At 43.2% G+C, this 26,508-nt stretch overlaps 1 protein-coding gene across 1 annotated transcript in view; it reads left to right on the top strand.

Annotated features, from left to right (window-relative positions):
• Ephb1 (EPH receptor B1) overlaps window positions 1-26,508 on the top strand; it is a 442,640-nt gene that overhangs the window by 330,573 nt on the left and 85,559 nt on the right. The window contains exons 6-7 of the mRNA XM_051140120.1: window positions 14,625-14,749; window positions 23,022-23,184. Of these exons, the coding sequence (XP_050996077.1) occupies window positions 14,625-14,749; window positions 23,022-23,184 (288 nt within the window). The remainder of the gene's footprint in view (window positions 1-14,624; window positions 14,750-23,021; window positions 23,185-26,508) is intronic.

Here is a 26,508-nt window from a genome sequence, read left to right as displayed (position 1 = left end):
AACTTAGTAATTATCATAGAAAAAAACACATTTACTTATTCTTATATTTTGAAATTGGAAATGATTATATGTTGGGGGAAATAGCCTTATTGAATACAGGAAACTAGGAGAACTGTAGAGCAGTTTTGCTTAGATTTTTCTGAGCACTTCCTTTTAGAACATATTTACTGAGACTTAAGTACCTTTTTTTCCACATAGCCCCTGAATCTCTTCTCTTCTCTCTCTCTCTCTCTCTCTCTCTCTCTCTCTCTCTCTCTCTCTCTCTCTCTCTCTCTCTCTCTCTCTCTCTCTCTCTCTCTCTCTCTCTCTCTCTCTCAAATTGAATAATCTCGTGAACTCTTCATTTTCATTATTTCTCTCTTGGCAGAATGTTTAATTTACTCAAAAGCTTTGTGCATCCTTGCAAAACAGATTCTTTCAAGCATTCAGTAAAACCATTTTTTCTTCTGAGGATCAAGTAGAAAAGACAGGACAGGACTGATTGTAGAAATCAATGTTTTGTGGGCGGAAGGGTCACCAGGGGTTGCCTCCTGGAATTAATCTTGCCATCTGCCTAGTTTTTCTAGATGCTGGTGTTTGGACGAATACCTGAGCTTATGTTTATTTTCCATTCGTCTGATGGGCTCATAGCACATAAAAGCTGAGATTCAGGGGTGATGTTTGCCCTTGGAAAAAGAAAAGCAAACCCATCACTATAGGTCTTGCAGATGGCAGAATCTGGCTGTCAGCCGCCCCTGACTTCCGTGAGGGGGCTAAAGAAATGCTCTGTTACTTTCTCCCACGTACTAAACCTCATCACCTATAAAGTGTAAGCCCAAAGGGCTTGTGACCATCAGGGCATCACTATAAATCCAAGAAATATTCACAGGGATGACCACAGCCCCTTCTTCCTGTATCTAAGAGCTGCTTGGTGGCTGCTGGGTGGCCCATACCATCTCCAGAAACTATTATTTGGGGTGTTGTTTGTTTCTGTGTCTCTCTGCCGTGGCCTGTGGTTGTCTTTACAGCCTGAGGTTAGTGGGGACTAAGCTCCAGGAACCTCAAGGGGAATGTTGTGATCTCTGACCTCTGACCCCAATGACTAGAGCAGACATGCCACAGGGACACCTATATGGAATCTTGAATGAAGGTTTTCTAAAGATTAGAGGCAAAGAGGATAACAAGCCCAGGGTTAGTTATCCTCAGGCTGTTAGGGTTGATCTTTCCAAAATTTCGTACTCAGAATGATACAGAATAATGGCATTTGTTGTTTTATAGTAGTGCACGTGCTTAAGATGCTTTGATCACACTCATTTCCCAGTTATCCGTCTCGTGTCCTCTGTTCTTTTCCCACGGGTCCTGTTCTTCTCCCACAGTTTTTTCCCTTGATTTCCTTTACTGTCCCCGATCCCAGCACCATGTATGAGAAAAAGTACATGATATAGTTTTTCCAAATTTAGCCTGGGTTTCTTAGTATGATGGTTGTCAGTTCAATTCATTTTCCTGCAAATGATATGATTCTGTTCTTCTTTGTGGCTAAATAGTATTCCACTGTGCGTTAAGTGTGTGTGTGTGTGTGTGTGTGTGTGTGTGTGTGTGTGTGTGTCTGTCTGTCTGTCTGTCTGTCTGTCTGTCTACTGACTTTGACACCTTCAGGTATATACTCAGGAGTGGTAGGCTAGATGGTATGTATAGTTTTTAGTTTTTGAGAAATTTGCAAAGTGGCTGTACTAGTGTACAGTCTCCTACCTCATCCCTGCTTGCTTTTGTTCTTTTTGTTGTCCACGACCGCCATTCGAACTAGGGTGAGAGTTGTAATATCAATGTACATTTGATTCATAGTTTTCCCATATTCAAGGTTGTTGAACAGTTTTCATGTATTTACCAGCCATCTGTATGTTGTCTTTTGAAAGTATCTCTTCAGTCCAGTGGTCTTTTATCAGTTGGATTCTTTGTTTGATTGGCATTGAACTTTCTGAGCTCTTTTTCCCCATCAATATCACCTGTTAGGTGAATGACTGGCAAAGATTTTCTACCATTCTGCAGCCTGCCTCTTCACTCTGCTGCAGGTTCTATCGATGTACAGAAGCTTTGTAATCAGAGGAACTCTGCTTGTCAACTCTTGCTGTTCTCTTCTGAGCCATTGGCGTCCTAATTCTGGAAGCTATTGCCTATGCCTGGACCTTGAAGATTTCTGCTACATCAGACATTTCAGATTTCAGGTCTTAAATCCAAACAGCTTCGAGGTGATTTTTGTGAAGAGTGAGAATTGGGCCTCTAATTTTGGTCATCTACATGCAGATGTCCCATTTCCCCAGGACCAGTTGTTAAAGACACTGCCTTTACCCTAGCTTTCATATATTTTGTGTGTGTGTGTCTGTCAAAAATCTAGTTCTGTAGCTGTGTGGGGTTGTTTCTTCTACCTCATTGTTTTACAGGACTACTTTCATGCCCATTCCATGCTGTTTCATTACTACAGCTCTATAGCATAATGTGAAATGGAATGTTTTGATGCCTCCAATTTCTTTTTTGCTCTGGATTGCTTTGGCTATTTGGGGTCTTTTATACTTCCTTGTGAACTTCAGTTTTACTCCCTAGTTCTGTGAAGAATATCATTGGAATTTTGGTAAAGATTATACTGAATCTATGAACCACTTTTAGCAATAAGGCTATTTTTCCAATATCAATTCTGCTGAGCCATGGGCACTTGGGGTTTTCCATCCTCTGGTGTCTTCTTCTGTTTCTTTGTGGTTTTAGAGTTTTCATTACAAAGCCTTTCATCTCCCTGGTTAAGGTTATGTCTAGATTCTGTTTATGTTATCATTAATGCAATAATTAATAATGATGTTATTATTTATATATTTAACAATTACATCATTATACTAATAATGATATAAAAATTAATGATGTTATTATTATTGTTTTCCTGATTTCTTTTCCAGTGAGTTCCATTATTGGTGTCTAGAGGATCTACTGATTTTTGTATGCTGATTCTTTTTATTCTACCACTCTCCTAATTTTTAAAATCAGACTTACTTGACTTAGTAATATTTATCAGATATTTTGACTTCTGTTCCAACGTCTCCCCTGATTTCTTCAATAGCTTACTGGTGTTACAAAAGTATATCTCTCAGTCTCTGTGTATTTGTGAAATATCTATAATTTCTCTTGTCATTTATTTCTATTTTTGCTGCACGGTGAACTGGTAAGACACAAGCAAATGTTTTAGTATTTTTATGTTGGTTACACCTTGCTGTATATTTTTAAAATGACCTCTTTTGGGGAAACATCCACAAGCTTCTGAAAAGAGTGCATTCTGCATCTTTGGGTCAGAGTATTCTGTCGACATGTCTTGATTCCATTTACTCCTCAGTGCAGTCGATCTCTGGTGTTTCCATGTTGATTTTTGGTTTGAATAGCCTACCTATTTGGGAGAATAGAAGAGTAAAGTCACCTGATGAGTTGGCCATGCCTTTTTGCCCCTGAAAAGATGTTTTAGAAAGATTACTTACAGGAGGAAAGATTTACTCCTACCCATACATTCACAGGTTCCAACCCATGGTCGGTTTGCTTCCCAGCTATGAGCATGTGGTGAAGTAGGACACCATGGCAACAGGAAGACATGGGAGCACAAAGCTGCTCACCTTACGATGATCCAAAAGTAGAGAGACAGGAAGGAGCCACAGACAAGATAAGAATCCAGTGATCTTCTCTGATCAGGCTTCACCTCTCACATGTCAATAATGCCATCAGGTTATGACTCCATCAGTGGGCTAACCTGTTGATGACGTCAGAGCCTTGCTGGTTTACTCACATCTCAGTAGTGCCGCCAGCCTGGGTCAATGCTTCAAACACATAGACTTCAGGGAAAATTTAATAGACAAGCCACAGCACCCATTATTATTGTATTGATTCCTATATGTGTCTTAATGGACACTTCTATTATGAATTGAGGCAGATTGATTCAGTATGTCTACATTTACAATAACTCTGTCTTTTTAACAATGATGTTTCTTTTACCAATATATATGGAGTTTGTCTCTTCTAGTTTTAAGTGAGGTCTGCTTTTTTTTTTTTTTTTTTATTTTTTTTTTTTGATATAGGAATAACCACTTCTACTTGCTTTCACATTCTATTTGCAGGGAATATAACATTTTATCCTTTCACTTTCAGTTTGTGTATTTCTTTGCCAATGTGATGAGTTCCCTGCAAGTGGGAAGTAGTTGGGTCTTGCTTATCACCTAGTAGGTCAGTCTTCTTTGTCTTTTAACTGGAGAATTATAACCATTTACCTTCAGGATTACCATTAAAAAGCATGTTTTATTTTCTGGCACAAAATTGTTTTTTTTTTTCCCTAAGTTTTGATTGCCTCCCAATTCCCATTTGCTCATCTGGTCTTAGCACATTTATTCTTCCCTGCATTATTTTGATCCTCTTTATCTTCCTCTTCTATGCAAAAGACTTTTTAATATTAATTTGCTTGAGGTCAAAGTTTTTGTGTGTGGATTGCTATTTCCCACCACACACACACACACACACACACACACACACACACACACACACACTAGGAGTCTTGTCTCGTTATAGGGTGTCCAATATAGTCTCCATGACCCTTGCTACTAGGAGTCTCAGCTAGAGTTGCCCCATATTCTCTCAGAAGACTACCCTGATGTAGGTCTCCAGCTTGCCACAGAGAAGCCTCTGCCTCCAGGTTCTGTCTTCTCTGCAGGCTCTCTGTGCTCCTGTCCTCACTCTCCCCGGGTCTGAGTTCCAGCCTCAGTTCTCTCTGTGCGCCCTCTCCTACCTTCTTCCCTCTCTTCATTCACTACCCCTGCCTATTGTATTTCCCCGTCTGAGTGAGGTCTAAGCATCCTCCCTTGGGTCCTCCTTGTTACTTGTCTTCTTTAGGTCACCCCGATACCTAAACTACACAAAGACTCAACAAAGACAGAATTTCACTCATGAACACTGATGCAAAAATACTTAATAAAATACTTGCAAACTGAATCCAAGAACACATCAAATGCATCATCCACCATGATCAAGTAGGCTTGATCCCAGGGATGCAGGGATGGTGCAGCATAGGAAAATCCATCAATGTAATCTACCATATAAACAAACTGAAAGAAAAAAATCCAGAGTGGTTGTACAAGTTTGCACTCCCACCAGCAATGGAGGAGGGTTCCTCTTGCGCTACATCCTTGCCAGCATGTGCTGTCACTTGAGATTTTGATCTCATCCATTCTGACAGCTATAACATGGAATCTCAGAGTCATTTTGATTTGCATTTCCCTGATGACTAAGGACACTGAACATTTCTTTAAGTGCTTCTTGGCCATTTGAGATTCCTCTGTTCAGAATTCTCTGTTTAGCTCTGTGCTCCATTTTTAATTGGATTATTTGGTTTGTTGGGGTTTGATTTTTTTTTTCTTTCTGAGTGTATATATTTTGGATATTAGCCCTCTGTCAGATGTAGGATTGGTGAAGATCTTTTCCCAATCTGTAGACTACTGTTTCATTCTATTGACAATGTGCTTTGCCTTACAGAAGCTTTTCAGTTTCAAGAGGACCCATTTTTTAAGTCATTGTTCTTAGAGCCTAAGCTGTTGGTTCAGGAAGGTGTCTTGTGTGCCAATGAATTGAAGGCTCTTTCCCACTTTCTCTTGTAATAGATTTAGTGTACTGGTTTTATGTTGAGGTCTTTGATGCACTTGGACTTGAGTTCTGTGCAGGGTGATAAATATCGATATATTTGTATTTTTCTACATGTAGACTTCCAGTTAGACCAGCATAATTTGTTGAAGATTCTTTTTTCCATTGTATGGTTTTGTCTCCTTTGTCAAAAATCAAGTATCCTTAGGTGTGTAGGTTTATTTCTGGGTCTTTGATTCAATTCCATTGATCTACTTGTCTGATTTTATGCCAGTACCATGCATTTTTTATTATTATTGCTCTGTAGTATAGCTTGAAGTCAGGCATGACGATGCCTCAAGAAGTTCTTCTATTGTACAGGATTGTTTTAGCTATTCTGGGTTTTCTGTTTTCCATATAAAATTTAGAATTGTTTTTTCAAGGTCTGTAAAAATTTGTGTTGGTATTTTGATAGGGATTGTATTGAATCTGTAGATTGCTTTTGGTAAGATGGCCATTTTTACTATGTTAATTCTATGGACCCATGAGCTTGGGACATCTTTCCAACTTCATGATATCTTCTTCAGTTTCTTTCTTCAGAGACTTGACGTTCTTGTTTTGATTTGCTTGGCTAGAGTTATACCAAGATGTTTTATATTGCTTGTGGCTATTGTGAAAGGTGTATTTTCCCTAATTTCTTTCTCAGCCTATTTGTCATTTTTATACAGGAGGGTTACTGACTTTTTAAATTAATCTTGTATCTAGCCACTTTGCTGAAGGTGTTCCTCAGTGGTAGAATTTTGGTGTCACTTATGTATACTCTCTGTGAATGGTGATACTTTAGTTCTTCCTCTCTAATTTGGATCCCCTTGATGTCCTTTTGTTGTCTTATTGCTCTAGCTAGAACCTTAAGAACTATATTGAAAAGATATGGCAAGAATGAACAGCCTTGTATTGTCCCTGATTTTAGTGGAACTGCTTTAACTTTTTCTCCATTTAATTTGATGTTGGTTTTTGGCTTGCTATATATTGCCTTTATTATGTTTAGGTCTGGGCCTTGTATCCCTGATATCTCCAAGACTTTTTTCATGAACGGGTGTTAGATTTTGTCAAAGGCCTTTTCTGCATCTAATGAGATGATATAATTTTTTTCTTTCAGTTTGTTTACATAGTAGATTACATTGATAGATTTTCATATGTTGCACCATCCCTGCATCCCTGGGATCAAGCCTACTTGATCATGGTGGATGATGCATTTGATGTGTTCTTGGATTCAGTTCGAAAATATTTTATTTAGTGTTTTTTTGCATCAGTGTTCATGAATGAAATTGGTCTGAAATTCTGTCTTTGTTGAGTCTTTGTGTAGTTTAGGTATCAAAGTAACATAGAATGAGTTTGGCAGTGTTCCTTCTGTTTCTATTTTATGGATTAGTTTGAGGAGTATTGGTATTAGCTCTTCTTTGAATGTCTGGTAGAATTCTGCGCTGAATCCATCTGGCCCTGGGTTTTTTTTGTTTGTTTGTTTGGGAGACCTTTGATGACTGCTTGTATTCTTAGGTGCTATAGGACTGTTAAAACTGTTTACCTGACCTTTATTTAACTTTTGTAAGTGAACTCTACCCAGAAAGTAGTCCATTTCCTTTATGTTTTCCAATTTTGTGGAATACAGGATTTTGAAGTAAGACCAATAATCCTTTAGATTTCCTCAGTGTCTGTTGTTATGTCTCCCTTTTCATTTCTGATTTTGTTAATTTGGATACTGTCTCTCTGCCTTCTAGTTAATTTGGCTAAGGATTTGTCTATCTTGTTGATTTTTCTCAAAGGACCAGCTCTTGGTTTTGTTAACTATATTGTTCTCTTTGTTTCTAGGTTATTGATTTTAGCCCTGAGTTTGATTATTTTCTGCTTTTTATTCTTTGTGGATGTGTTTGCTTCTTTTTTTTCCCTAAAATTTTCAGGTAAGCTGTTAAAGTTGCTATTATGGGATTCCCCAAATTTCTTTATGAAGTCACTTAGTGCTATGAACTTTTGTAAGCTCTTTTAAATATCTTCAGTAATGCTGACTTATTGTCATGAATTGCTTTAGTTCATGTTTGTCTTGAGGGTCTTTTTTTTTCTTTTTCAGTTCTGAATGCTAAAAAAGATGAAACATTAAAAAGAGGAACAACAAATGAGAGGGAAATCAAGTAAAAAGATTTTTAAATGGAGAACAGAAAAAGGGAAAGTGAAAAAGAAAATAACCTAGTGATTTTTTTTTTAAGAAGTAGAGGAGGAAATGGAAAAGAGTTAAGAATGAGCTCTCTTTCTTTTTTTCTCTCTCTCCTTCTCTTTCTGTCTTTATTTTTTGGAGGCAGGGTCTGTAGCTCAAATTGGCCTTGAACTCACTAAGCAGGAAAATGTGACCAAGATGGCTTTGAACTCCCAGTCTTTTTGTCTCTTTTTCCTGAGTCAGAATTACAGAATTGTAGCACCACATCCAGTTGTTTGTGATGCTGGAGAGTGAGCCTATGTCTTTGCATTGCAGATGAGCACTCTACCAATGGAGATGTAGCTGTAGCCTAAGAATTAAAGATTGGAAGGAGGGAGGGGAGATGCACATGTAAATCTCAATCTAAACAGGTATGACCAAAAAAAAAAAAAAAAAGTTTAAATAAAAATCAAACAAATAAAAAACTCGCAAGTGTCCCTTCTGTGGCTGTGGAGACAGAAGGCAGAGTTCTGGGCGGGCTTTGGAGGAATCAGTGACCCTGCACTGTCTGCCTTTCTCTGCTTTGCTTTTGTTCTCCATCTTCCAGGAACGATTTGTGGACAGAACCACTTGTAACTCTTGGTCCCTGGGAGGCGTGATCTTCAGCAGCCAGTCACACAGGCTTCATGTTCTGTGCATTCCAATGGCTGTGCCTGTCACTGGCTGCTGTTGTGATAAAATACTAACTGAAGCCAACTTGGGAAGAAAAGGGCTCTCATTTCAGCTTACACTTCCGGGTAATAGTTCATCACAGGGAGGACTCAGGACAGGAGTCCAAGGCAGGAACCTGGAGACAGGAACCAAAGCAAAGACCATGGGGGGAAATACTGCTTATTGGCTTGCTGTCCATGGTTTGCTATTTTGTGTAACCCAGGACCACCTGCCTTGGGTTGGCATCATTCACAGTGGACTAGGCCTTTCCACATCTATCATTTATATATAAAATGTTCCATTTATATGTAAAACACTCAAAGGCCAATCCAATAGAATCCCCCAATTGAGTTTCTCTCTTCCCAGTCACCTTAGTTTGTATCAAACCAACATAAATTAAGTAGCCTAGATTCAGTGGCCCTCCCCTCAGCTCTTGTGGTCTGAAACTTAGCTCTCATAGGCAGTTACTCACAGGCACAGACTCACCTCAGTGCTTGCATCTTCCCTCACAAATTGATGGTCCAAAGTGGCAAATACCTTTGTTGTGCCCCCACAATGCCTTTTTTTTTTTTTCTTTTGGTCTCAGTATGGTGTCACTTTCCACTTCATGGAGCCCTTGCTTTTCTCATTATTAGTATTGTTGTTTAATTTAATTATTACTATTATTTAGTTTTCAAATATTCCACTGCACAGTCCTGACTGATCTGAAACTCACCATGTAGGCCCAGCCTGGTCTAGAACTCGCAGCAATCCTCCTGCTTCAGTCTCTTGAGGCTTAGGATTTCAGCTGTGAGTAATCATGCCTGGCTCTTAGCACTTTTGAGGCAGAGTCTTTTCTATGTTGCTAGACTGGCTCTCAGGCCAGCACTTGTATCAGTTCATGGCTTTGTTCCCAGACATAGGAAAATGAAGGAACCTTTGACTGTCCCAGCAGTAAGCCTAGGCAAGACCTTATAAAGATGACTTTCTAACAACTACACATTGTGAAGCCAAGAAACCTCCCTGCATGCCTTTCTTCTGTGTGGGCTCCTGCTCGGTTGGACCTCTGCATGGTGCCAAGGCCTGTGGTACTGCTGTTGAGTTTCTTTCTCTTCCTTTCACCTTTGCCTCTGTCCTCTACCCACAGCTACTGACCTCGGTGCTGGGATGCTCGTTCTCACACTCTGTCCTGCTCTTCCAGGTCTCTGAGTTTTGTAAAGTCCATTTACAGATAAACCTTAGTGCCTTTTTTATAATTGCTCACCCCCAAGATGTAGCTGTTGTCCTGCATTTGATTCTAACCCCCAAAGAAGATGGCTATCACTGTGTGCCTCTAATCTGCCATCTTAGAGTCCTCCATTTGTTTTTGTTTGTTTGTTACCTTTTTTGTTGAGACAGATTCTCATATAACGTCAGCTGGTCTTGAACTCACTATGTAGCCAAGGATGACCTTTAACTGTTGATCCTTTTGCCTCTGCCTTCTAAAAACTGCCATTACAGATGTGCACCATCATACTTATTTTTCTGTGGTGCACAGAATTGACCCCAGAGCTTGGTGCATGCTCAGTGAGTACTTTACCAGCTAATCTACATTCCCAGCTCTGAGTCTTCCATGTGCTTTCACATGGCCTTACACAGGTAGTCTGAATGGCCCTTCCATCATCCCCATCTTGGGTCACACTGGGACCCCAAACCATGTGGCAACTCTGAGGGACTATGTCACTTTCTGAACTACCTTGACTTCCTTACATAGTCCTGCCAAGGCATGCAGGACCTTGAGGAAGGTAAACATGTGCCAACCAAATGGTTAACCACGGAGGCTGTGGCTAAATCAGGGGCCCAGTTCCAAGTTTCCTTTTTACCTGATTTAGCAGTATGATTTAACATCTCTGGTCCCCCAAGGATGCTTCTCTTCACTTGGTTTCCAGGCCATCACCCCCTCAGGTTTTCCTTCTACTCCATTGGCCTTGCTTTCATGGAGCCCCTTGCTACTTTCTCCTCACTTCGTACATCTTAAAACATCCACTCCACTAGTTATCTTCGTGATCTGTCAGTTGCACTCCTTTCTGATTTATTGAAGTACTAATAGTTTCAACTTTACAGACGTGTCTCTCTATCCCGCGTCTACACAGGACATCTTAGAGACCTGAAAAATAACATGTTCAAGGTGGATCCCCTGGTCTCTCTCCCTGGTGGCTTCTGTTGATATCATTTCTCATCTTGGCCAATGGCAGCCTTGCCCTTTGGCTGCTCCAAACAAAAACCTTGCATTTGTTTTTCATTCCTTTTCTCCTCTATTCAACATTTATGGAGACATTCCCAATGCCAGTATTCCTTGACTTGTGAGTGGGCTACATCACCAGGGCGCTGTCACTGAATCAGAAATATAATAAAGCAAAATTACATTGTGCATGACTTTTCCAGGGGAGGCAAATCTCTAAGCACCCTAGATAGGCTACCCAGGACAGACCAGGGGATTTAGGTTGCCAGCAGCATCTCCACTGGGATTCCTAATGGAAGCATGGGTGACTCAAAGGCAGCTGCGTCCCTAGAAAGGCCTGCCCAGCATGGGTGACAATTGATGATGCAATCCATAATCCCTGACACTCCATGCACAATTTGTAGGCAGCTTCACCAGAGAGACTCTCACCTCTCCAGAAATTGTTATTGCTTATATAAACCTGGGTAAGGGCCGTGTGAATCTTGTCATCCTCTGAACTTCCTGGGGCTTCTAAGTTTTATGAGCTATCTGAGTCTTAGGAGTCTCCCTCCTCTCTCCAGGAGGAAACGATTTTATTGGGGGGACATAGCTACATCACAGCACTCCAGTGTACCTAGGTTTATGGCAACCTAACTTAAATGTGCTCAGAGCAGTAGTCTGCAGTTGGGAAGAATCATCTAACATAGAGCCTAGATTATAAAAATATGTCTAACATCTCATATAACTTAATAAAAACAGCTATGGCCCAAACACATATGCATATGTACACACAAAACAAAACAACAAAAACAAAAAACATGGCGATATGGTAATTGACTATATATCTATAATGTGTCTCATTGCTGTTGTTCCGCATCGAGAAAGTATTGTAGCTGATATCACTATGTTGAGTAAGGATCAAAATTAGAAATGGTTTCTGATGAATACTAATCACCTTTTCAGTATGGTGGAGTTGAAGAAGCAAGGTCCAAGCCTCACTGCGTTGTGGAATGTTGCTATACAAGCTCCTCTGGGCACTCTGTTGTTGGAGCCTGACCTCACAACAGTCGCTTTTGGATAGCTGCTTCTGCTTTTGCTGCCCCACACCTTCTGTTTGCAGGCAGAAGATGACGCTTTAGCCCAGGTCGCATTGTCATTATTTTGTTGTCATCCCTTGTTCACTTGTAGTAGAGGCCAAAGGCCTTTCCCCTTGACTTCCAGGTCAGAGCCTGTGCTCTAGCTGTTTCTTCTCAATGCTGCCCCCTATGCTCTAGCATAGGGTAAGCTCCTGCACCTGCAACACAGGGAAGTCTTTGCTGACCACAGGCAAGCTGCATACTTCCTACACTGGTGTTCTGCCCCCTCTTTCCCTACTTGGTTCCCCCGTTTGGCTTACTGTATTTTTATATATCTTGTCATTTGTTCACTGTATCTAGACTCTGAATCTCTCCAGTAGAGAGTAGCTTCTACGAGGGCAATAAACTTTACTTTGCTCGTGAGTGCACCTGTAGAACCTAGAAGAGCAGTTGTATCACATATCCAGAATACCGGTTTAATTAGCAAAGCTGGGCCATAATACCAAGACAGGAGAGAAAAAAATACATACACTAGACAGTTGAATGAGGCCAAAACGTTCTTTCAACTTATTAGATTAGTAAATCAAATTTAACATCATAAAAGCAAAGAGGGATTATGAATCTCCACAGCAGAAACCCAAGTGTGCAGACGCGGTAAGAGAGAACATTCTTCAGGGAAATCTAGAGGCTGTATGTGACTCTAACTTCAGGCTTGAACAACAAAGACATGCTTTTGATCGAAAGGCTCATTGATAGAATATACAAAGCATGGGAGATATTAGGCTTAAATTTAACTTGTGGTACAAACAGTGGAGAAGAATTGGACTGGTACCTCCATCTCATGCCTACAGAGACTTAGATTACGTGAGCCCATTTAGTAAGGGCCACTGGAGGTAGCAGCATGTTCTGCTATGGCAGAAACATTTGTAGCAGCTGGCCATTCTTTATAGCAAGGAAAAGTCAAACACAATCAGGCTTGTCTTTCTTTCTTTCTTTCTTTCTCTTTGACAAGCTATTCTGTGCAATAGGAAATGTTCTAGACTACTTTAGTTGAGAGAGGTGAGACCAAAGAAGGGAAGAGAAATTTGAGCTATGGATAAGGAAGATTTGTAAATAGTGACAGTTATAGAAGCATAGGGCAGGGTATGCCACACGAAGCAGCAACTTGGCAGCGCATGCTTGTTGGGGGCATTGTTGGGGGATCCAGCAGACCACAGTGATCATCCCACCCTAATGAAAATGAGAGGGAAGGAAAACTGCGAAAAAGAAGTTTTACACACCTGCACTACAATCACAAAGCTTTGGAAAGATCACTGTAGAATCTTTGATTTGAAATTCCTATTGGAGAAACCCGTGTTTTGCAAGGAGGGGCTAGCTACTCAGTGTGGATACAGCAGCACAGCTTCTGAGGCCCTTAGTCAGGTATACCCCTAGGAGTAGGAGATCAGAGTTGCACACTGTCATGGCCAACGCATGTCTCTAGTAGACTTTGTGCACAATGATCTCCAAAGCCCCTGAGGATACTCTGATGCTAAGGCATCATGGTAGCATTTCCCACCCTTCTCACTCTATAAGGCTCACACAACAGGCAGCACGTTCTGCCTCCTCTTCCCAGCATAGGCTGATTTTAGCAGGTGCTAGAGTCCAGCGAACTGTGGAGTCCATGCCTTCCCCCTTGCATGACCTGCTAGCTGTGCTCTGCAATTGCAGGTCTTGGAGAGAATCTATTAACTTAAATTGAGGATAGTAAATGTCACTCAGCCATGGTCCCCAGAGAAACCCTTGTAAAGTGGAGTTCGAGTGAGGAAACGACCTTCATCACTGCAGAAGTGCCAGGACTAAACAAAACAGCCCCGGAGCAGAATGCAGGCTGAGCCTCATCCATTATCCACCTCTTCCCTTAGGAAGACAGCCCTCATTTATTATTTCCAGACTGTTTTCATTTTACTTACACCGTGTGAAAAATGTTGAATTGGGAAATAAATATTATTTCCAAACAGAAATTTCATAATCATCTTTGCTGATATTGGAATTATTATCCTGCTTCCAAACATTTGCTTTGTGTATCATTTCTTCATTTGTGTGTGTAAGTTCCTCGTTGCAAATGTTCTCATTTGGAGGTTTCTGACAGGGCCTATGTTCCTGTCTTCATGAGGGATGCCACCTCCTTTCTTTTTGAAGTGCATTAAAATCTTACATGCCGTACCAGAAAGAAAAATGTGCTGGAATGTTCCTTTCTATTGCACGGTTACTTTGCATGGCTCATGTCTTTTCTCTAGTCTCTCTTAGCCCAGGTTCTCTGCTCACTCCATTTCTGCATTACTGTTGTTCTTTCTCTTTTTCCTGTTCTCCTAGTTCTCTTTTATTTTGGACTGATTTTAAAAAAAAGTACAAGTGTGTGTGTGTGCGTGTGTGTGTGTGTGTTGTGATGCATATGCCACAGTACACATGTGAAGGTCAAAGCACAAGTCCTTGGAGTTGAGTCCCTTATTCCATTTTTATGCCAGCTTTGGGGATTGAACTCAGGTTGCCAGGCTTTTGCCGCAAGCGCCTTTACCTGCCGAACCATCTTGCCAGCCTTTCTGTACGTTGTTTCTTCTGTACCACCCGTAGCACCTATCCCGGCCCTGCCCACATGTGCTTTCCTCTGTTAAATTATCCCCTTCTCTCTCCTCTGTCATCTCAACTCCATGCAGCCTAAGGAACCCACAGGAAGTTCTGCAGATCCAGTTCAGCTAATGAGAAAGCACAGAATTCAAACCCAGTCACACCTCTCTCCTTATTTATCGCTGAAAGAAAGCACTTCTCCTATATCGGCCATCTCTTCAGCTACCCTGTCTCTCTCTTCCTCTCTCCACAGCCCCCTCCACTGTTCCCATCATGCACCAGGTCAGTGCCACCATGAGGAGCATCACCTTGTCATGGCCTCAACCAGAGCAGCCCAACGGCATCATCCTGGACTATGAGATCCGGTACTATGAGAAGGTGAGCCAGCCTTGACCTCAGGCTTCTAAGGGCAGGCCAACACTGTTCAGTGGGGGTAATCAGTGGTGGGCACAAGGAGACAGGCTGGAGGAAGCCTCTAGGGAGGAAGAATTGGGTGCTAGAGGCCAGGGGCTCCCTGGGAGAGAAAGCCAGGTTTACCTTGCCTGGGCTCTCTCTGCATTGACTTGGGAGAGAGCCTTCAGACTCATCACCTGGCAGTCTAGAAAGTTCACTGGATTGGACTCTTCAAACCAATCCCGTTCCCACAGTCGTGCAATTGTTATCCCGAGGAGGATGCGATTAAACCTGGTACCCCCGAATGTCCAAAGGATTTTGGAATCTTGTAGATGAGTGCCTTTCAAATTTGTTGATCCTGTGCTTCCAACTCAAGCTTATTTCTTTATAAAAGTATTTGCATGTGTCATGACATTGATGTGGAGGTTAAGGAACATGTAAGTGCATGTTTAGAAGGGCGAGATAAAAAATGAAGTGAAATAGAAACTTGTGTGTTCCATTCCCTGTCTAGTCAGCAGCTGCTGCTAAGGGCTACACAGGGCATGTATTGCCAAGAACAGGCCCCTGACCTGTTCATCATCCCAAGAAGCAAAGCATTCTCCACAATGGTAAACTGAAGCATTTGCAAAAATCCTGGGCAAATACAGTGCTTCCTGAACCAACCCAACACCCTGTTTGGAAAAGCACCAGATACATTTGTTTACTTGTTGAAAAGTTTGATCATGCTCCTGTTTGGTAGCTTCTATCTAGTCTAGGTTATATTAGTGGGGGAAAAAAAAAAAAAGAGTTCTGCCACCAGGAGTCTTGCCTTCCAGAAGAAGGAGACAGACTGACCAATGAACATACAAAATGTGGAAATGATTAGCATGTTAAAAATAGTAGCATAAGGCTGGAGAGATGGCTCAGAGGTTAAGAGCACCGACTGCTCTTCCAGAGGTCCTGAGTTCAATTCCCAGCAACCACATGGTGGCTCACAAGCATCTGTAATGTGATCTGGTGCCCTCTTCTGGCATGCAGGTGTACATGCAGGCAGAGCACAGAATACAGAATAAATAAATAAATAAAATAGTAGCATAAAAAACAAAACAGAGGAGCTGGCAAGATCCTTAGCGGGGAAAGGTGTTTGTGGGCAAACCAAATGACCTTTTGATACCTAGAAGCCAGATAAAGGTCGATCGATCGAGAGAACTGACTCTTGCAAGTTGTCCTTTGGCTGGCACGCATGTGGAGCGGCACCCCCCAACACACACATCATACATACACATAGAGACATGCAAAAATAATAAACTTTTAAAAATGAAAAGAAAACAGAAAGAAAAAAACAGAGCGGATAAATGGATTCACAAAAGCCAGACTCAAATAAAGTGCTAATAGTCAGCCTCTTGGAGAAGATAAGGCCTCTTTCAATATCTGAAAAAGTCAAGTCACGAAGCAGTTATCTCAGCACGGAGAGAATGGTAGATCCCGAAAAGCCATGGCAGCTGTGACTACGGGAGCCGGAAGCAGATGAGAACACCTGGTATGATGTGAACAGTGGGGGCATAGTAGACGTGCGAGAGAGCTTATAACCAGGGGAAGTCCTAGGGTTGAGCTGTAATGAATCAAACTTTACTACTGGGTAAGGCAGGAAGCCACCACAGGTCTAAGAGCAGAAGAGGGATAGGATGTGAATTATATTCTGAACATCATTCAGGCTGTAAATAGGCCTGCTAGATCCATAATCATCTGTCAGGAAGATAGATATTTGAATCGGAGCATCAACTGCGAGCTGTTGAAATTAGCTGGCTTCTGTAGCTACCGTACACACTACCGGTAGAGCTAACAGGATGTCTAAGTTGGATGGGGTGTGGATGAATTTAGAGAGGCCTCCTAGGGTGATGTAGGCAACATCAAGCGAGGAGGGAATCTCAGTGGGTAATGGATATTGGGATGGAAGAAGAGCAGAAGTGCAGCTCTGTGCTTAGGTCCCTGTAAGAAAGCCAGGTAGAGGTGTGGAATAGGAAACTGGTGACCTCAGCCAGACGATGATTCCTAGCTTAGCTTTAGGACAGGGGACGGTTTGAAGATGCCTACCTGCGAGTTGTTGCGATGTACATGGTATGAAAATTCTTTGTCTGGGCAAAGTCATCTGCTGGGTAGATGGTCATAGAGAAGCAGAGATAAAGAGCACAGCTTTGCGAGGAGGCCAGACAAATGTCCAAACAGCAGTGCATTAGAAATGAAGTCCTGATCTCCAGCACCCTGCACACCACCCTCGCAAGCTACCGTGGTCCTGTGACATCATCATTGTAGGGCACAGTTTGTTCACTTGTGAAATGATTGCAGTTTCACAGCCCTGAAAGTAGAGGCACAGGGAGGTCACCAGGCTTGCCTGTGGAGAGGTGTGCACCTCAACATTATGGCAGCACCTGCCAGGGAGGCACATGAGATATAACATTCAGTTCTGTTTAGAGAATGAATGCCTTTGTAGACAGTTGATTCAGAAAATTCAATGAATTGGGAGTAATTTTAACCCTTAGTGTTATCATTGCTGAAACATGAAACACCATGACAAAAGCAAGTTGGGGAGGAAAGAGTTTGTTCGGCTTAAATTCCCAAATCACAGTTCATCACTGAGGGAAGTCAGGACAGGAACTCAAGCAGGGCAGGAACCTGGAGGCAGGAGCTGATGCAGAGGCCATGGAGGGGTGCTGCTTACTGACTTGCTCCCCATGGCTTGCTCAGCCTGCTTTCTTATAAAATCCAGAACCACCAGCCCAGGGATGGTACCACCCACAATGGGCTGGCTTCTCCCCCGTCAATCACTAATTAAGAAGATGCCTTGCAGCCGGACCTCATGGAGATGTTTCCTCAGCTGAGGTTCCTCCTTTCAGGTGAGTCTAGCTTGTGTCAAGTTAACATAAAACTAACCAGCACACCTTTATGCCCAATTCACTTCAGAGTTAGGGATCTATTTGTATCAGTGCATTGTGCAATGTACTGGGTCATTGACCAGAGCATCCTCAATCCCTTTTCCCACACATACGATTTTTATAGCACTGTTGAAAGTATAACTATACTTTCTGAGAAGAAGAATTTTCATAAAGTGTGCTAGCCTGGTGCCTGGGCTTACTTAATAAGATTTAAGATTCTTTTCATACTCCAGTATGGTCAGTATTAATATAACTGCTTTGGACAAGGAAACATAGGTAAGGAGAATTAAAATGAACAAAAATCCTTCCGTAGGTCGGTCATATAGCCAGGATACGAGAACAGCTCTTTCACCCTGCAGCAGGTGGCAGTGTTGGTAAGGGGCTGAGTGTTTCGTGCTCTATGCTCTGCTTCTGCCTCACCTGCTGTGGCCAAGGCAGTCATTTCAGTGGGCAGCTGGGATGAGGTCAAGTGCTTGACACAAGCTGGGACCACAGCCATGTGGCTATGCCTGTGTGCCTTGGCTTCCTGTTCCCCAGCTCAGCCCAGCTCAACCTCTGCCTCTGTCTTTGCATTTCCATTCAAACGCCCTCCCTTGTTGCATTGTAATTAACCCCGGCATCTTAGGCTATGAAGGGCATCAGTCTCCCCCTTTAGGCCATCTCCTTGCTTCTCATTAATTCATACTAATTACACACACACACACACACACACACACACACACACACACACACACACACACACCCCTCAATGCCTGAGGCAGCTTGCACACCTCAGTGGAGCATGTTATTGTCCTTCCTCCAGAGGATGGAATGCTTTCCTTGGGAAGACAGAGGATTCTTTGCCTAGCCATTGACCACTCTCGAGCATATGAGAGTAGACCTCTCCTTTGCTTACAAAGTGCTCCATTGTGAAATCCATTCCATTGCCTCGACTAAAGAAAAAGACATTAGCCTGTGAGGGCATTCTGGAATAATAACCAAAATGGTAATTCATCATATATTGAGTGCCTATTATGTTCCAAATACACACAGATATATTAGTTCTGATCCTTGAAAGAAATCCACTTGTGAGCTACTTATAATCAGTTATAGAGGATGGAACTAAATCATATCAAGGCTAAATGACAGCCATGACCACACAGGTCACACATAGGGAGTCACAGAACCAAATTATGGACATTTTTATTATATTTCAATGCTGGAAATTTCTGGAATTGTATGAAATCATCATCTGTGCTCAGAATCTCTGCACCAGAGTAACTCCCGAAATAAGATACTGGGTTTTAAGATTAAATCCAAAGCCATGTATGCAAAGTGATTGATTTTCATGTCTCCTTCACCAACACAAAATAGTGTCCAGCTCCGTGGATGTCTTGGATTCAGTCCAAAGAAGCAAAATTCTCTATTCCACCATTCCATACCACCTCCTCTCCTGTGGCTGTTCCAGTCTCTTCATCTGAAACAAGAGTCACTATATCAGGAGAACAGGCACAGGCTATCAGGAGTAAGGCATGGCAGTGTGTAATAGCACTTTATTTACAAGGCAAGTGGCTGGCCCTGTTGGTGGTAGTTGTGCAACCTCTGGAAGCTCCCCTGTGGGTCTGCTGACCAATAAGACTCTCTTCTTCTGTGCTGGGGACACTTTTCAACTTCAGTTTTGTGAATAGAATCAGTGGGGCTCTGCCTTCCCCTAGCATCTCATTAATAGAGAGCTCAGACCAGAGAGCTAAGGACACTCCCAGAGCCTCTCCCATGTTCATCTCCTTCTCAGCGTATTCCCATTTATCATTCTCTCTTGTTTACTGTCTTGTAGCACTTTTCACTCCTGGTGTCAGCACATGTAGACAAACCATGGGAGGAGCGTCTACATCTGCCCTCAGCTGTCTTAATGATGAAGTGTTTAGATCTCTCCAGCACTTCATAATACCTGTCTAAGCTCAGGCCAGTTGGCTTAAGTTGGGGCATTTCCACTCTTTAGATCCCAAGATCTCATAGAAACACTTCCAGACCTTAGCAAGGGCTTGATGGTAAGTGTGTGCGGCTCGCTCATTCCTTTAGCACTGAGTTGGGACGAGGGTAGGCAGTGAAGAGCTGGGGTGCTTGAGTAGAGAGTTAATGGAGATGTAACCACTGCCCGCAGTAGCTGCGCCTTCCATCTTCACATACTTATAATCAACCCAGTCATAAGCAGCCTTGCTCATCGCTCTCACTCATTTGTCTCGAACTGATTAATGCCTTGGCAAGGAGCAAGAACTGATGCCCATTTTAATCACTGAACCGCTTCAAGAGTGTGTGGACTGGAAAGTGATTATGGGCTAACGTTTGGTCCTCACCATCCAAATGCCAATATATCAAAACATTTTTTTTTCCCAGTAGGGGCCATCCAATCAGTGTTTCACTTATCTCAAGCAGTGCGTGATTCCATCTGATTTCAGCCAAACCAGGGAAGTCAGGCTGCTCCCTGCATTTTGTAGCAGTGGTGTTTTCTTCTTATTTGCAGCATGATGAGGTGATGCTCATAGTTACTGATCCTGTGTCTTCAGTGTGTCAAAATAGTAATTACAAGTTCCAATGACACCCCTTCAACAGTGAACATCCTTCCATCTACTCAATCCTCACTGGGGTGGAGAGGATTTCCCCCTGGAGTCCTCTCTACCCTCTGCTGCCCAGCAGATGCAGTGAACAGTGAGAAATCCCTTTCCAGAACCTTTCCCCAGGGCTCAATGGATAACTTTTCTATTAGGGCCTTTTCGTAACTTTCTTGTCAATTGAAGCTAGTCTTGAACCCATGATTCCTTAAGCCAAACCTTTTCATTACTACTTCTGTGCCAGTTACACTCCAGACATGCAAATCCCTTGTCTCTTAATTAGGATTTCTATTGCTGCAATGAAATACCGTGACCAAAAAGCAAGTTGTGAAAGAAGGGGTGTGTTTGGTTTACACTTCCATATCACTGTTCATCATCAAAGGAGTTGGGGCAGGATCTCAAACAAGGCAAGAACCTGGAGGCAGGAGCTGATGGAGAGGCCATAAAGGGGTGCTGCTTACTGTCTTGCTTCCCACAGCATGGTAAGCTTGCTTTCTTGTAGAACCCAGAACCAACACCCCAGGAATGGCACCACCCATCAATAAGTAACTAAGAAAATGCTGTACAGGCTTGCCTACAGCTCTGGGTTGTGCAGGCATTTTCTTAATTGAGGCTTCCTCCTCTCAGATGACTCTAGCTTGTGTCAAGTTCACACAAGTTGACACAAAACTATGCAGCTCACCTTGCATGCTCCTCAGCCACTCCGGGCCTTCGTTTGGCCTGTTTTCTTCTGTTCTTGATCTCCAGTTACCGATGCAATGTGGTTGATTTCTTTCATCTTTATGATTCTACTTATGCTACTGTTTTCTGATTCCCTCTGAATGGATAGCGTCCCAAATCTGGTCCTGTTTCCCTGTGATATATCCCCGTACACCCTCTCCCATCACCAGATTCCCTCCACCACATCACAGTCAACACCTCTGTTATCTGTGTGTCTTTCCATTCATTCTACAAGGTGTTGTCTCCCCAGAAGACAGAGACCAACCACACTTCAGACCCACAACCGGTGTCAAGTACGTACACACACACACATATGTTGACTATGTATAAAAGCAAGGACACTAATATATACATATATATGGTTGGTTGACTGGATGTTTTGCACAGTAAAGTTCTACATATTTTACAATAATGAGAACTTCTTCTTTTGTGTTAGTTTGCTTTCCCATCTTTCCACCCTGGGATTTGGCTGAGTGTGTGGGCTGTAGAATCTCCTCATGAACTTGTCTCTCATTTGTTTCCTTACCACTTGAACCAATGTGCTTAGAATCCTTAATAGCTTCCCAGATCAGTTCAGGAGATTGGGGATTGGTCTGTGTTTGGTGACCCAGCATCTTTGTTTTCAGTGAAATCATCTTGCTCCAGGATTCACTGTGCATAGAGAAGGAAGCCCAGGCTCTAAGCGTTTGTTCCTTCACACTTGGAGGTGGCCTAGAATCCTTGCAGAGAAAAGATACCCTCACATGGAAATAGAGACCAGGCTGATGTACAGGGTGCTAAGAGTAAGCTGCAAAAGCAAGGACAGTAATAAAGAGCCTATGTGCTGGGGAAGTGAAATAGGACTCCCTAGGGAGGAGGCTGCGGGGGTGGGGGTGGGGGATGTGATCTTAAATAATCTGGAGGAAGCAGGATCTCTTCAGACTGGGGAAGTCGCCTTGATGAAAATGCTGGGGGTTTGGGTGTGATACCCAGAGGAATTGTGAGACCACCAAAGGAATGTGCGAGATCAGGGCTGATTTCAATAAGAAGGACATGGCTGTCTAACATAAGAAGTTTGATTTCCATGTGATGGCAGTTAAAGCAGGGGCCTTTTAAGACAAGACCATTGATGCAGGACAAACATCAGGTTGGTAAGAAACATCACGAAGGGATGGGAGAGCACAAAAGTCCAGCTGCCAGTCTGACGTTAAATGAGATTAGCAGAAAGAAGATGAAGCAATGCTTTAAAAGTACTCATAGTGAGAAGAGCCAGGGTGAAAAAAAAAAACCACACATTCATTAATACAAGCAAGACTGTGCACATCAGAGATGCGGGGCAGCCAGATGAGACTGTAAAGGACAAGGTATCAGGTATTAGAGGGAGACAGACAGGAAAATGGGCTGATTCTTGCAGTTGATGGAAGGAGTGAGGGTCCGGGGAGAAGGGACATGCTGTGCTGGGAGTTGACGGTGGGGAGCTGGAACATGGATACCCAGATAAGGCCAAGTGAAGGCAGAAGCAAGTATAAGAGGCAGTACAGGATGACCTCAGTCGTTTAGCCGAGTGGAGGCCAAGCCCTTCACTGAACATTTGGAGGAACCTTCAAGAGTCATCTAGAACATCAGTTGTGCAGCATGGCCAGCAGATCTCAGCAGGGATAGAGCGCACTGCAGACAGAGGCAGGCAAGCAGCACGCGGAGGCTGCAAAGCTCGCTTCTGTTGAGGTAAGAGATGTGATGGAATCTGCAAAGCTGAAGGCAGCTGGTATTTTGTCTCTGAACCCTGAGGAGGACTGGGGCACAGGCAGACAAGGTCCATCCACTCCCAGTCGGACCTTGCGACAGGCCCGTAGACATTCTGTTTTCTCAGATTCTTTTGTTTTGTTTTGTTTTTCAAAGTGCCACCACCCTGTGGCCCGAATCTGCCTCTTCATCCTCTTGGCAGGCGTACTGTCCTCATTCAGAAGACCAAGAACGTATGGGACACGGAGCTGCGTGGGGTTACAGGGCTCAGGAGCTGGCTGATGGCCCCTTTCCCTTCCCTTGTCTCTCCTGTAGGAGCACAATGAGTTCAACTCTTCCATGGCCAGGAGCCAGACCAACACGGCCCGGATTGATGGGCTCCGGCCCGGCATGGTGTATGTGGTCCAGGTGCGCGCCCGAACTGTGGCTGGCTACGGCAAGTTCAGTGGCAAGATGTGCTTCCAGACTCTGACAGATGGTAAGGCAGGTGAAAAGGGCAATGAGGTTGGGGTTGGGAATGACATAGGCACGGGGTAGGCAATAGTGAAAGGAAAAAAAAAAAAAGAAAAGAAAAGAAATCCTATATCAACTCTCACAATGTCCAGTCCCCACTAAACAAGTGCTGGTCCTTCAGAAGGACTTGCTTCCCATTTGGTACATGTGACATTCTGAAGTCTGGTTTCTCTCTCTCTCTCTACATCTGGCTGGATTTGCCTCAGAAGGTTATCTATCCCATGTGGCTCTACACTCTGTGCACATCTGCATCTAGGCAATAGTGAGATCCCCACATGTCTCACAGGTGCCTCCTGGTCTCCTTAAGAGGGTCTGTGCTGAGACATCACCTCCATCTCAGTCCTGTGTTTGTGCTCTGGAACTGAGCTTACCACCTATAGGAGAAAATAATAAACACGCACACACACACACACACACACACACACACACACACACACACACACACACACACACGAGACAAGAGGTTCAGGCCGCATACCCAGAATCTCAGAATATTGCATTAACGTCACCTGTGACCTGCCAAAGTATTTGGGGTGGGGAGAGGGAGGGGCGGGAGCACAGAGGAGCTGTTTTCACTACCAGAAAACCTATAATTCTGGTTAATTTTTCTCACTGTGATAAAACACCTGACAGCAGCAATGCGGGGAAAGAAGAGTTCATTCTGGCTCACAGGTTGGGGTGGGGCACATGGTGGGAAGTCATGGCCGCAGGGACACAAGGGAGCTGCTCACAATGTTTCCACAGTCAGGAAACACAGAGAGATGGTGGTACCCAGGCCCTTTCTTCTTTTTATCCAATCCAGGACCCTAGCCCATGGCCTGGTGCCACTTATATTTAGGACGTGTCTTCCCATCTCAATTAACCCAAGCTAGAAACCCCCTCATGACATGCACAGAGGTTTGTCTCTTGGAACATTCTAGATCCTTGCAGGTTGCCAGTTTATATGAACTATTACATACACACCCCTAAATGCTTTTATTTGGGAGCTTCTTTGTCCCCACTTTTAGCTTTGCTTCCTAATCCTCCAAGAACACTTCCATCATTAGTTCAGAGGATCTGATTTCCCTGCAGCCTTGGCACCGTGCAGGGACGTGGCGCTCTCACTACCCACACCTCCTTCCCTTAGCTAGCCATCTACCAGAGTTTGTGCTTTGCTATATCTTTCTGCCGATGACCTGGCTCATTTGTGAGCTGTTTCTGTATAACTTTCCAAGCGTCAGTCTACTCTACAACCCATCAATTGAAAGTCCTTTATGTTTTCTTTGCCAGTTAACATATATTCAAAACGTCTTTTTTTCCCCCACAAAGCATTCTATTTTAAGCTGACACTCTTCAGCTGGGTGCTTGATAAGACTTGAGGTTTTTATCTTGACACACATATTTTAAGGCAATTTCTATACTAATTAGAAATATTTAAAATTCCAATTATTTTATCTAAAAATTTCTTGCGGAAAAAAAAAATATGAGAAGCCAGGGCTGGGTGTTCTGGTGTGAGGAGAGAGATTAAAGAGCATAACAGTTACCCCAGATGGTGCCCCTCACCCCCACCCCCACCCCCACTTCTCAGCGACACAGCTGGATGCTTTGCATGAGCCGTCTGGCCCCTGTGAGGATAGCATTTGTAGCCTGTGTTGAGTTTATGCCAGGTGAATTTTCTCTCATGCTTCGAGACTGCTGAGATGGGGTAGAAAGGTGAGCCCGTTCATTGAGATTAATAACGCTGCCGGCATGGGAAGAACGCGGGCCATCTGCTTCTCCCTTAAGGACTCTGCTCCCCCGTTTTGCACCTCACTTACCATCTAGATTTATAGGCACTTTGGCATCAGGAGGTACATAGGATGAAAAGCCCCAAACTCCAAATGCTCTGAGCACTGCTCTCTTGGCAATTCTGCTAGACAAATCAAGAAGTAACAAATTTCCCCCCAGAAGGCTATTCTTTTTACATTTGGCAGTTAAGTTTTGCAGGCCCAAGAGAGGAGAGATGTACGAGAGTTCTGGTAAGTGGCCAAATTTGAGAGAATTTATCTTAATGACGGGGCTTGCTATTGGTGATGATGTTCACTGGGGCTGCAGGCTGGGCTGCAGCAGAGAGTGAGTTTGAAGGTTGACCAGCGTTAGGGCCATCGAAGCAGGACCACCTGTGGGATCCTTCTAGGTCAGTGGCTAACCTGGGCAGGAGGCTACCACATGGTGCCTTGACTACTCCTCACTACTGTGTGCTAACCGTTGACTAAGTGTTTTTCTATTATCATTAATTATTATTACTATTACTACTACTATTATTATCACCACCTTTGGATTCCATATTGTTCTGTGAAGGTTTGATTTATGAATACTTTGTCAAAGACTCTTCATTGTGAGTTCCTGCATTTTATTTCCTGCAAACTTTCTTTCCTAAATACATATTAAAAAACAAAACAAAACACTACTCGAGAGACGGCACAGCATTAAGAACACATACTGCTCTTCTCAAGTTCAGTTTCCAGCATTCACTTACAATCACTGTAACTCCAACTCGAGGGGATCCAGCGACCTGTCTGATTTCCATGGGCACCTGCACTCGCATTACATAAAACCACATTAGACACACGCAGATACACATAATGAAAATTCGCAAACAAAACTCTCAGCTGAAGTAAACCAAAAATTCTACCTTCAGTTTGTTTTAGTTAGTGTCTACAGCCAACAGCAGTCTGGGTAGCTAGCTCAGTTGTAGTGTTGCCTGCCACACAAGCACGAAGGCCCAAGTTCTATCATCACAAGCCATGTTAAAAAAAAAAAAAAAAAAGGTGGGCATGGTGACACACATTTGTCACCCCAGTGCCAGGAGGTAGAAATGGGTGGACCCCTGAGGCTAGGTTGCCAGCTAACTTAGTCTAATTGGCAAGTCCTAGGTCTTGGTGAAGGATCTTAGCTCGAAAGGCAAAGTGGATGCTGCCAGTAAAATGTTGTCCTAGTGTGAGGACCTGAGTTTGGATCCCTAGCACCCTACATAGAAAGCCAGGTAGAGCAGTTTGTGCCTGTAATCCCAGGGTTGGGGTGAGAGAGACAGGTCCGTCCCAGGGCTTGATGGATCATTAACCTCCAAGTTCTGTGACGGCGGTGTCTTTAAAAATATGGCGGAGAAGTGATTGCAGAGTATAGCTAATGTTGACCTCTGACCTCCCTACACCTACATAACCCCGCCCCCCACACACACTCAAACTGAGATGGCTCCTGAGAAGTGATATCCAAAGTTGTCTTCTGGCCTCAACATCCATGCATACACACATGCAAACACACTAAGAGC

The sequence above is a fragment of the Acomys russatus genome, chromosome 32, assembly GCF_903995435.1.
Source record: "Acomys russatus chromosome 32, mAcoRus1.1, whole genome shotgun sequence".
Lineage (NCBI taxonomy): Eukaryota > Metazoa > Chordata > Mammalia > Rodentia > Muridae > Acomys > Acomys russatus.
This window is presented reverse-complemented; position numbering and strand designations above follow the sequence as displayed.